The sequence below is a fragment of the Aspergillus stella-maris genome (genome assembly GCF_047715825.1).
Source record: "Aspergillus stella-maris strain CBS 113639 unplaced genomic scaffold BDV14scaffold_8, whole genome shotgun sequence".
NCBI lineage: Eukaryota > Fungi > Ascomycota > Eurotiomycetes > Eurotiales > Aspergillaceae > Aspergillus > Aspergillus stella-maris.
In genome coordinates this window covers 73,451-85,080 of record NW_027396802.1, presented here as the reverse complement: position 1 = coordinate 85,080, position 11,630 = coordinate 73,451, and the positions used below count along the sequence as shown (strand labels likewise).

The following is an 11,630-nucleotide window of genomic DNA, read 5'->3' as shown; positions in this document are numbered from 1 at the left end:
CACACCATATCACACACCACCATGGCCAAAAAGAAGGTACTTCCAGACACTGTGAAGAAGTGGCAGAGAGAGGTGTCCAAGTGCAAGCTCGACCAGGAAACAATCCATGGCGCCACGCTTGCCTCAGCTTCAAAGATCACCCTGAAGCAGTTCCTGCTTCTCCACGTACTTGTCAAGGAGTGTAAAAATTATCGAGGCGTTATTACTATGTTGGGTATCGAAAATCTCGTCAAGCAATCAAACACGATGCTTGGTGACCTTGAATCCTGGAACACCTACTGCAACAACTTCTGGTCTCCGGACAACATCGCCGAAGGCACCTTTGCGGTTGCTCGTGATAATCAGCTTGAAGTACAGAAGGCATCCGTCGGTAAAGACGACGACGAGCTTTTAGGCACACCTGTCCAGTTTAAAACGCGAGAAGTTCGGGCTCGGCAGAAAATTATTCAAACTTTGGTTAGCTCAATGGCCAATGTCCACCTAGGGTCCCCAGCTGAGAAGGGCAAAGGCTCTGCCAACATCCAGCCAGGATCTGATGCCGCACAAAATAAGGATGTTACCAGTGCTGGCTCAGGCTCTGTGGAAGGGGTTGTCAAAGGATCCGCCAATGTTCAGCCAGGGTCTGCCGCCGAAGAGGATAATACCAGCGATGGTGCAGGCTCTGCGGCAGAGGAGGCCAAAGAGTCCACCAACGCTCATGAATATTCAGCAGAAAAAAACAAGAACTCCGCATCGCCTGAGAAGGTAAAGTCGAAGCCTCTGGCAGATCCATTTGGTTTTGAGCTGGAAAAGGAGATGCGCAAGTTCGTGCTCGCAACACCGCCCACCAGAGAATTAATCGATATCATGTTTCCCCCCACAAAGGATGAACAGATAGTCAATTCTGCCCTCATCTTCTTCCTGAAAGCGCTCATACTACATTTTCGCAAGTATCTTTCCTCAAGTTGGATGTTGCATCGCAAGGCTTTCCACGCAGTCTTCGATAAGGCAGAGTTCGAGGCTAGAACAGATGGGTACCTGGAGGATCACCGCGGTGAGCCGAGCATATTGGTCGAGGTCAAACCCGTTGTACGGGAGACCAAGCCGGACCTAGTCCAGATGCAAGAGAGTGCCCAGATGGTAGCCTGGATAGCGAGCGATGACAAAGTTGGCCAGAAGAAGCGGAAGAAGTATGCTGCCGGCCAACAAAATCCCTGAATATAACATGCTAACATGATTTTACTTACCTAGGCGAGTACATATTGCGCAAGACCGCCACGAGATCTATATCAGCGTTGCCGTATATGACGATGGGTACCTGGACTACTTGCACAACACCGAGTCCGCGGAGCAGAAGGAGAATCCGTCTTTCTTGGAGATATACCAGTTTGGGCCCTGGGATACCCTTGAAGAAACTCACATGCGGTACTTGGGCCCTATTCTACTTGCAATTAGTTTATGGGCGGACAAAGAGAGCAAAGAGCTTTATCCTTGACCAAGATCAAGGAACCAGCAACAGGGAATCTTGCATTGACGTGGCGCAACGGAGTTTCTCAATTTGGCATATGCGATTATGGCTTCTACCCCTTGGTATCTTTTAGTGTTGAGTAACAAGGTTGGTCAGCAACAAATTAACTTATACTTCGCACTCTTCGTTGCCCAGGTAGAAGCGAGAATATTATCCGGTGCTCTTTGCAGCCCATGCCTACATAAATCATACAGTGTCGCCTCTGACTAGGTAAGACAGGTAGTGAGGGCTTAGAATGGGGCCTGTATTAATCCAGCAGATTCCTCGGGCTGCTTTTCTGGTCTTACTTGCTCTTACTATACCCAGATTTATCATGAATCTGACATTACCCCCACTTGTTCTCGACTATACACTAGAGGATCTTCACTCCCTTGATGGCGGACAATCGTCAGATATTGTCCTTGCCTAGGAGTTGCCAGCGTCTCAAGCAGATGTGGAAGGTGTCAAGGTGCGGGCTCAGGAGTGTATTTAGAACCAAACGAATCTGCCAAACATACGGTCTATAGACTATCGTTAATATATTACGAACACGGAACTATTTGCGATAATCCGTATCTATCTGAAGGCGGAAACTGCCCAGGCGTAGGTAGACAGGCAGACGTGCCAGATACAGAGATCCTGCGCAAGACAGGCGCGCTCTTCCAGCTGGGTATGGGAGCGGACGGACCCTTGCTACGACCACAGACGCAGTAAGCCCATATGACCGCATCCATCTTACGGCCTTGATGAGGAAGCCGACTATTGCCCGCTATACCCCGGCCCGCTGTGCATCAGCAATTACCGACAGCGCAGACAACACGGGAGTAGGTACATACCAACTGTGTGGCCAACAGTGGCGGAGGGGCTCTAGCGCCTTGCCTGGCACATCGTCGTAGCATGGACTCGCACGATTAATTCACCATCAACAACTGCTCTGCCTGTTATCAAGCAGATGTACAAACTCAAGCCCCCGGGCGTGCGGCGATAAGACGGACAACATCTATCCGGAGTTTACCCCGACCTGCCCAGCCGCTAGGGGACTCCTACCTCTTGGTATGGGGCCCACCAATCAACCACTGGCTCACAGGACCGCGCGAGACTCTTGGAATTCAGGAAGCAGGGCTAGATGGTCTTGACCGAAATTGCGCCTATAATTCTCCATCCAATCCAGGACTGCGAGATAGACGACCTTCCAATGCAATGTGGTCGGTGCAACGTTATCACATAATTACCCCCTGGTCTTAACTTTTTATAAGCTCTCTCTCCCATCCCCACGCGCCGCCACAAATGTTGAAGTGATCGTCTTGTCTTTGGCACCAAATTCTTACTCTTACGTATTCCAGGGACCAACAAAATGCAGATCTTCAAACAAAGTGCGGCTCTTGCGGCTCTGTCGCTTCCCTTCCGTATGTCGAGCCCCTTGCTTCCTTGTCTTACTGCGACAGAACTTCTTGTCATGCCATAGCATAACATGCAATACCATGTGACCGTCTCCTAACTCGAAATGATTTATATAGTCACCCTCGTCAGCGCAAGAGAAGTATGCGAGGGTAACCTAGTTATCTCTGCCCAAGAACACCTCGACATCATCGGCCGCGACTGCCGCACAATCGTCGGCTACCTGGGCTTCAACCAGTCATACACGGGGTCCTTCGAGCTTCGGGGCGTTGAAAATATCACGGGCGCAATTGCCCCGACAGATTATGGCAAGCCCTTCTTGGAAAGACAGCTGCAGGTGACCGAAGTCTCACTTCCGGACATGAAACACATCGGCGAGCTCGATTTCCTCCTTGCTGCGCAACTGCATAATGTATCAGCGCCGAACCTGGAGACCGCGGAGATGATTTGGCTGTCTGAGGTCGCCGACGGGTGTGTTGTCGACTTTCCGAAGTTGAGGGAGCTGGATTATTTGACTTTTCGGGGAAATTATTCGAGGTATGTATTCCCGTGCGTGCGCCTCTAACTCAGCTGGGCGCTGTCGCTGTCTGGAGTACTAATTCATAAGCCTCTGGGGCATAGACTCGAAGTGCCGGAGCTCAGAAATGTAACGAGTAATCTACGAATCGAGGACGTTAAGATCACAAATGATGGTCTCCTTGATGTCTCACTGCCATCCTTAGAATCCACCTGGTTGTTCAACGTCACCGGGCAGACCACCGGAGTCTCGGCTCTCAAGTTAAAGACCGTTGGGGATTCACTCACCGTCACTCTACATGAGTCCCCTGCATCGCTGAGCCTGCCAGCGCTCGAGTCTGTGGGTTCTGAGCTTGACATTAATGGCGCGATCGCAAGGTATGTTTCTATCATAAACGGTTAAGCTCGCTGTGACACATGTATGCTACAGCATACGAAAATACAACGTTAGATTTCCAGAAGCTGACATTTCCTCCTCCACCGCGTCTAGTCTCGACCTGGGCTCACTTCTCAACACTGAGGCTACCATTACGATAGACACTGCTACTCCCTTGAACATCAGCCTACCTCTCAAAAGCTGGCCATCATTCCTGGGCTTCTTCGGTGCCATTGAAGGGTGAGTCATTTCTCCCCATCAGTTAATAATCATCACTCCCTCCATCGGTCGATCTTGTTTTGATTTTTTTTCCTTATATCTTTATTCCATCTGGTCGACACGCACTAACCCCACGATCCCATCTTGAATGTACCAGACTCTCCCTCCCAAACATCGAAGGCTTCAACAGAGTCCGAATCGAATCAGAACTTCCGCTCGACTGTGCGGCACTGGATGAGTTTTTTGAGCCTATTGTCGCGAATATCACGGATGTTAAGTGGGAGGTGCAAAATAGGTATAGCTGCAATTCTACGGCTGTCAATGAGTCTGGAGCCTACCGGCCTAGGATAGCTGGAACAGCTGGTGCCGTTCCTGTGGCGATGGCGATGGTTGTTGGGTTGTTGCTTTGGTGAGATAGCGCAGTGGTTCTTTCTCGAGTGCTGTCACTAGCAACGGATATTGTATAACAGACTTTGTGATGCCAGGACATTCTCTAAATTAATAGATAATTTGTACATATAACAGATCGATAGAAGCTCCTTGTCTTCCACATAACCGCACCTTCTGGCCCCATGGGGAACAGCTTAACTGACAAGTGAAAAAGTCTATACCATCAATCTATACCCTCCCTCAAGTATACACCGGCTGAAACAACCGCACCCCACTCGCCTTAAACCGCGCCCTCATATTCTCGACAAAATGCAGAACCTTCCTCCCCCTCTTCTCCCCCTCCAACACCCCATCCACCTCCTCAAGATACATAAGCACAATCAGCGTCGGAAAAATCCCACCATGGATCCCATACTCCCTGGTATATTCGTGCAAAAACGTCGGCAAGTCTGGTGGTTGTGCTGGGCAATGCTGCTAGAAGGAATCCCTCATCAATCTTGTCTGCTCCATGTACAAGCACCGTTTCGGGCTGTATACACGCGAGCGGCGGCATTTGTACTGTCAGGTATTCAGCGGTACAGAGATAAATTCTGGAGTTCAAGAGGCTTAACTTCTGCATTTTGTGCTCGCACAGTGGATGCTACCTGTTTTTATAAAGCTCCTCTTGTTTTTGCAGCAGTTCAACCAGTCTTTGCCTTGACTTCTGGTAAATGACCACTTTTAGTTTGACCGGGTCTTCAATTTTCGCCCATGAGGCCTGCAGCATGTTTACATTAAGTTTGCTTTGGGGAAGGTTATTGTCTGCAGGTAGTTTGTGTTCTCGGGAGCCATTATCCCAGAATCTGCCTATATGCCTTTTCCTGGAGACATAGTCGTTGGTAATCTAAGAATTGTTGTCCGCAGATTCTGCAGACCTTCCCAGAATTGCCATTTAATATGTTATATTAGACAGCGGGGCTCGCATAGTACTCACCCATCGTGTGACATCTCGCGGCACCTTGTTCAGCTCCAATTGCATGTTGTAAATGGGAGGGTACACCTCGTCGCCCGATTCACTATCTACCGTGCGTGGTGGCCCAAATAGATCTAGGGAATCCTGCAGGTGAGAAATCCTATGGATGTCGCGCGAAGGTGTCCCCAACCTCTAAAGACTCCTCCGCAGATTATTCAGCTTGTTGCTTGATGGAAGCACCACTAAGATTTTTTGATTGGAGAACTTGCGAAAGGACTCTATAATAATCTCACTTAGCAGGAATGTATTTGCCCCTGTTCATTGTCAGCTCAAAGGGTCATGCCTAGTTAGTGAGGCTGAGGACACACCAGGCTTCTTATAGAGTGTATTCCGCTGATTAAAAAGCCGGTATACACGCAATGATTGCTTCTTTGTCCAATATCCAAGAATCTTGAACTTGTATCAAAGATTTTAGGGCATTATATGCAAACGTGTAGTTTCCCTCCACGAGCGATGCCATTAGCAAGGGGGGGACTGTTGGCACAGGGGCGTTTAAGCTGTACGATATAAGCTCTTTGCTGAGGGGCAACCAAGTCTTACACTGTAGCGCCTTTATGACAGGCAAAAGCCTCCAAGCAGGAAATCCTAGCCGGACATACTGCATTGATTTGGGTTGGATTTGACCTGTCAGGCGCCGCACACGATAATTTATGTTTGAGGCTGTTGATGCCGGAACGTAGACACGTCGGTCGTCCATCTTATGATCTTTTTTGTGATACTTTCCAATGGTCAGCACGCGGCCGTCATCGTCATCGTTATCGTCGTCGTCGGTCCTCGGACGACGAGCGGTCGTCCCCCGCGGGCTCTCGCGGGACGAACAGGACGATAAGGGAAGGTATATAAGGACGCTCACTACCCATCTGTTTACTTTCTGCCTCTCGTGCCTTATTGCTCCAGTTTACAGTAACATAGTCAGATTGCCAGAATTACGATTGTACTTTCTACTTTGTCTTCTTTTTCTTGATATCAGAATACCTTAAGATCCGATCGACGTTTAAGCAGGACGACCCTGACCTTAACTATCTGACAAAAAGACTATGTAAGTAGTCCGTTGACGTTATCGCGCGCGTACGTAGGGACCCCTTGGAAAGGAGTAACCATCTCAATAATGGCCCGCGTGCAGAGGTTGTAAACCCAAATATCAGAGCTTTGTTCAGTCTCAAAGGCCCGCTCTTGGCAGTTGTTTGTCTCAAGGCAGCTTTGCAAGTAGTCTAAGTAGAAACTGTGGAAACTGCTTCCAAGGATTTATATAAAAGATAAATTAATAATACAGACAGCCCATAAAACCACACACTTAACTGGGTTGGACCTGCAGTCTGCAAACTACAGATTATTAGAAAATGTCCCTGGGGTGAAAGGATAGAGTGCCTTTAGCATTGGCTAATAGTACAGTAATTCCATCTGGATCATCCCCATGAGAATATTCTTCGCCCCGGAGAGCCGATATTAATACAGGGCACAATGTTCTAAGGACGTCCCACAAAGCCAGCCAAGTTGACTTTCAATCAAAATACCACGAGCCGAGTAAACGTTAATCTGGTCTTCTCTGGTAGAGTCCAGGTCATGGTCAGCAACCCACATCCAGATGTTCTCGAGGTAGGCGGTCGACGACGGTGTCAAGTGCATTAGAAGGGAAGCGGCGATGCAGTCTGGGCTCACACTGCCAGTGTCTTTCGGGCACTGCTGCTTCTGAAGATTGGAGCCAAGCGCACCGCCAACGCGAATGTGAGAATCCCACATGGCAGCAGACCCTTGAATGGACTGCTCCACCTTCCATCGTAACAGAAGAGGAAAAAGCTTGACTCGGCAATAGTGCACACCACTCTTGCGCTTATGATCAACTCGCCTATGTCAGATCAATCATTACGGTGTCCACAACCCTAGCCGGCATCTCGTTTTGTTCCGCTCCTCTCGACGACTCTCTTAGACCAGCCGTTTCTCGCAAGCTTGCTCGTAACCTTGCTAGGTGCTGGCTACCATGATCCCAGCTTTTGAATATCGTGATTACCTCATCACCGGCAAGTTTGAGTTTTTTCTTCTTGATTGATGGATTGTAAGTATTGCTGATTAATAGTGCCTTGTACTGCTCGTCGATTATTTTGTCGATATGATGATATGGATCTGGATCCAAAAGTAAAGACGTGGTTTGATCATAATTTAACCCAGCCCGCAAGCAATGAAGGATTGGTTGTATCTTTATTGCCCGAGTCTCTGGACGTAAGGGTATACGTTGCGAACGTCCACCAACTTCCGCTATCCACGTCGTCAAATCATGATGCTCCTCTTTGGTGATCGGGCGATAAGGTAATGGGAGGTTCCAGGAAACGTATGAATCGAGATGGCGAGAGTCCTTACCCCTATAGCTTTCTTCAAAACATGGGTAAAGGGGATGTCGAATTGTATGATATACGGAACCCGCTTGAACTAGGTCAGTAAGCAGACTCGCAAGATGTACCTCTCCGCTGAATAGCTCGGAAGGGTCAAACACAAATACACAAGCAACTTGGAGGTCATGGCCAGGGCTAAAAGACATTGGTAGTTCCCCTTCTGGTGCCGGTGAGGAACACACAAGTATCATACTCGGCAGCGTTTCCTCGGCTCTCCTTTGGTCCACCAATCCATGGATTTGAGGAGAATTTGCTGCTTCTTCGACTTGGCGACACCGGGCGCAATTGTTGTGGGAATGTAAATTGTCTAGGTTGCTCAAACTCTCTTCTTTCGAAGACCACCTTTCAAAACAAGGAAGTTTAGAGGGGTCGTCACGAGGGTCTGGCCGTTGCTGGAGGGAAGGTATTTCACCTTTGCGAATCGTGTACCGCTGGTCGACCCGTTCTCTCTCCCCCAAGGTCTTTAAAATCTCCCACGTTGTTGCGACAAACAATTTGGACAAAAAGGGCTTTAATCGAGGCATACGGATGTATGCGAATGCCAGGTTTGTCGCGGCCGGTCCCCAGTTTCCGTCATGCTGTGGTAGCGGATACAGTGTCATGAGGATCGAAGATATGGCAGAGAGCATTGTTTGCCTCGGGGACCCCGATTGAAGACAGGATATGCAGCGTCGCAAAACTGCCCATGAACAGTATCTTTTGGAAAGATTTTGGAATTGTTTATTCACGGATCGGGCAAAATTAGCATATGAGGCTAGAGCTTCAAAGCCATGTCGAGAAATAGCCAGGCATGATATCTCACTGACTAGGTCCCATTCACAGTTAAAATAGTTTGAGACTTCTAGCATGACGTAAAACTCATCGTCTCTGTCAGATCTCTCTGTCATAGGATGGGAGGGACCTGCTCTATCAAAGCTGGTCCATGCCTTCTCCAGTTTGCCCAGATCCTCACTCTTCAACAGCAAGACTTCGTTGAACTGCAGAATGAACTTGATGATTTGGCGAGCAGCTTGCTCTGAGGCCTTTTGTTTATTTCTGTGTCTTTTTGTTTTGGCTTCAATAAAGACCGGCACAGATTGCTCAGTGAGGTAGCAGCAGCTAAAAACATAGTTAATGGTTTTGACCAAACGCATTGCGCCCATTGAATGGTCTCTCCATGACTCGTGAGCCAGTTCAGCCATGTCCCTGTCGTCCGGCACTTGTTCTCTGGGCGCCACGGTAGAATGATTAACATCTGTAAGAAATGCGTCAATAGTGCTTGGCGGGGCTGGTATCCATCTCTCGATATTTGGGGGCAGTCGTGAAGAAAAAATATCAGAATCACCATCAATGGTAACTTGATCGCAAGGCTTGTCCTTTGCAATGGCGGCAAGATGCAATAAAATATCTTGACGGTACACATCACGCGCCCAGTCTATGATAAAATCCATGATCAATATCAACTGTAATGCGCCATCTAGCATAGTGATACTCCGTGCCCAGAGTAGCTGGAAATTCTTTGCATCATAATTAGCAGAGGCCGGCCGCAGATGGGTAAACACGACCTACATATTCAGTCTCGCCTCGCTGATTCAACGTAGTGTAGGTGGCATATAGCCTCCACTCATCACCCTTGCTGGCTAGATACCAAACAAAAGGTGCGAATCGAGACTCTCCCGGGACGTTTGATTTCAAGTCTTCCTGTAATTGCAACAAGGTTTGAATTGGGTGTGCAGATTGTACCATCCCATCTTCAAAGCGGTCCTTGGCACCATCCGACTTCGCTTCAAGAAGTAAAAACGGGAAGATGAGGCGATCAGATGCGGGTTTGAATGGTGTAGTCTGAATACTTTCCTCAACTGTTTGACCAGTGTCCAGAATTTTTGACAAATAATGATTCAAAATTCGCGTTACTCTGAGTCCATAGACGCGGTCGGGCCTTCTCTCGCAGATTCCATCATGACGGACAAATTCCTCCACACGATCATCGAAAAGCTTGGTATTCCCATCCTCGCAGCTTCAAATATATATTAGACAAGGAGTATTGCAGGGGGCTGGGGATATATCACAAAACATACTAGTCTAGCACTTTGCGTGTCATGGGTGAACACGTACACATCTGCCGCTGAGTCTGGCGTCGCTCCAGAGAAATCCTACGCGGATCTTCCTTCGTGAACGATGATTCTACATCGGATCGCCATAATCGAGCCTGGCACAACCGGCTATTGTCCCATCTGTTAGATTCATACCATCAGAAGGCTTCCACCATACAGCAGTTGCACATACCATACAATCTCCTCTCGAAACCGTTCCATCACGTCCGGTTCGATATGCATCCTCCAGCCAGGCTCATTGCGCTGCTGTAGCGAAAGCTGATGGGCGCGATGTGCTAATCTTTGAGCACGCACCTTGGTCTGGTGTTTCCATGGCTGATGTAAAGGATCGTCCACCGGGTTCACGAATGTGCTGAAGGACCGGGAACTTAAGTTTTCGATAGCTTTGAAAACCCCATTGTATGCCTCGGACGGAGATTCAAAGCCGGGTGGTAAGATGTTGAATTTGTGTTGCTTGCCCTTGCCACGCAGGGGGGTTTCCTCACAGTGTACCATATTTTGGCTGAAAGGTGGCAGACTTTGACATACGTTCGAAATGTCCGAAAAAAATAGGGGCGTTTGACCTTGAACTACCAGCCACTAGTAGAATGTACTTTTGTATCTAGTTGATCATTTAGCTCCACATTTATATCATCTGGACGTACTTTATATAAGCTTGTTTCAGCCACTCGTGAATTTCAAGAAGCCAACATAAAAATAACTACTATTCATAATCAAGTTTAGGGTCGACATTGAGCCCTGTGGGCTATAGCAGACTACAGCCTGTAGGCAGTGATTCAATAAACCCAGTTTTCTTCGCCATTTTGAGCAATCAAGACCTTTTCCTCGTTTCACTCACACACCCGTTCGTTTCTTCTATTTTGGACGTGTGGGCCACCCACGGTTTATTCGAAAGCTAGATGCAAGTGCCCATAGCCTAGTTATGTGGAAGTTAAGAGTCCATAGAGGCACCAAGCCCGTTGTGGCTTGCTAAGCGACGTGGCTGCGCCGGTGCTTAGTGGCTTCAGTAGCAAATCTTCGAAGTGAGCATTAAGATCCAGAGCTGGGTAAAATGGGCAAATCGCGCGAGGAAATGAGGAAGGGGAGTCGGTAAAGCGGCCCCGCCCTTATCTCACCCGGGTGGCACCGACCCAGGTTCGAACCGCGTCTAAGCCACTCGCCGGCTGGTTAGTAGTATAGTGGGTGACCACATGCGAAGCCCAGCCGTTGTGTAGTACAATGACAACCATTCAAGACACTCCTTCTTCACTCGTGCCCTGCGCCATGTCAAACCCGGACAGCACATAATCAAGTTACAAGCAGCACTATCCACCAACACCGGCCCCAAAGATCCATACCCGCGGCACCCTCTCGCAAGAATCGACGAAACCTTGTACGAAGGTGACTATGGACCAGCAGACGTAAGGAAGGCATGGCCTGCTGGGGATTCGCGCTATACCACTGCGCCTATGACACTAAATGGGACAATAATTGGAAGCGCATGCTAGATTTTATAAACAGCAAGGTTGTGGAAAGTCTAGAGCTTGAAGAACAAGTGTATCTGCTTCCAGCCCATCAAGTATCCATAATAGAAGATTCCACTAGGTTTGAGCGTGCAATATTCATCCTCCAGCCAGGCTCATTGCGCTGCTGTAGCGCAAGCTGATGGGCGCGATGTGCTAACCTTTGAGCACGCACCTTGGTCTGGTGTTTCCATGGCTGATGTAAAGCAAGGACCTGTGAATTCCCTGTTGTCGTTAGCTTTGCCGCTCTC

The 11,630-nt window shown here is 48.6% G+C and overlaps 3 protein-coding genes across 3 annotated transcripts; 2 read left to right on the top strand and 1 right to left on the bottom strand.

Moving 5' to 3' along the window:
• Window positions 1-21: 21 nt before the first annotated feature.
• On the top strand, window positions 22-1,474 carry BDV14DRAFT_196786 (uncharacterized protein; the record flags this gene model as incomplete). Its single annotated transcript, XM_073772522.1, has 2 exons — window positions 22-1,169; window positions 1,231-1,474. The coding sequence occupies 2 exons, from the start codon at window positions 22-24 to the stop codon at window positions 1,472-1,474; spliced, it is 1,392 nt and encodes a 463-aa protein (XP_073631444.1).
• A 1,296-nt stretch (window positions 1,475-2,770) lies between these two features.
• BDV14DRAFT_167133 (uncharacterized protein) lies at window positions 2,771-4,483 on the top strand. The gene is made up of 5 exons (XM_073767623.1): window positions 2,771-2,892; window positions 3,004-3,421; window positions 3,506-3,778; window positions 3,891-4,016; window positions 4,153-4,483. Exons 1-5 carry the CDS (start codon window positions 2,841-2,843, stop codon window positions 4,406-4,408), a joined length of 1,125 nt encoding a protein of 374 aa, XP_073631443.1. The 5' UTR covers window positions 2,771-2,840; the 3' UTR covers window positions 4,409-4,483.
• Window positions 4,484-9,293: 4,810 nt separating this feature from the next.
• BDV14DRAFT_196784 (uncharacterized protein) lies at window positions 9,294-10,372 on the bottom strand (the record flags this gene model as incomplete). Its single annotated transcript, XM_073772521.1, has 3 exons — window positions 9,294-9,780; window positions 9,842-9,985; window positions 10,050-10,372. 3 exons carry the CDS (start codon window positions 10,370-10,372, stop codon window positions 9,294-9,296), a joined length of 954 nt encoding a protein of 317 aa, XP_073631442.1.
• Window positions 10,373-11,630: the final 1,258 nt, after the last annotated feature.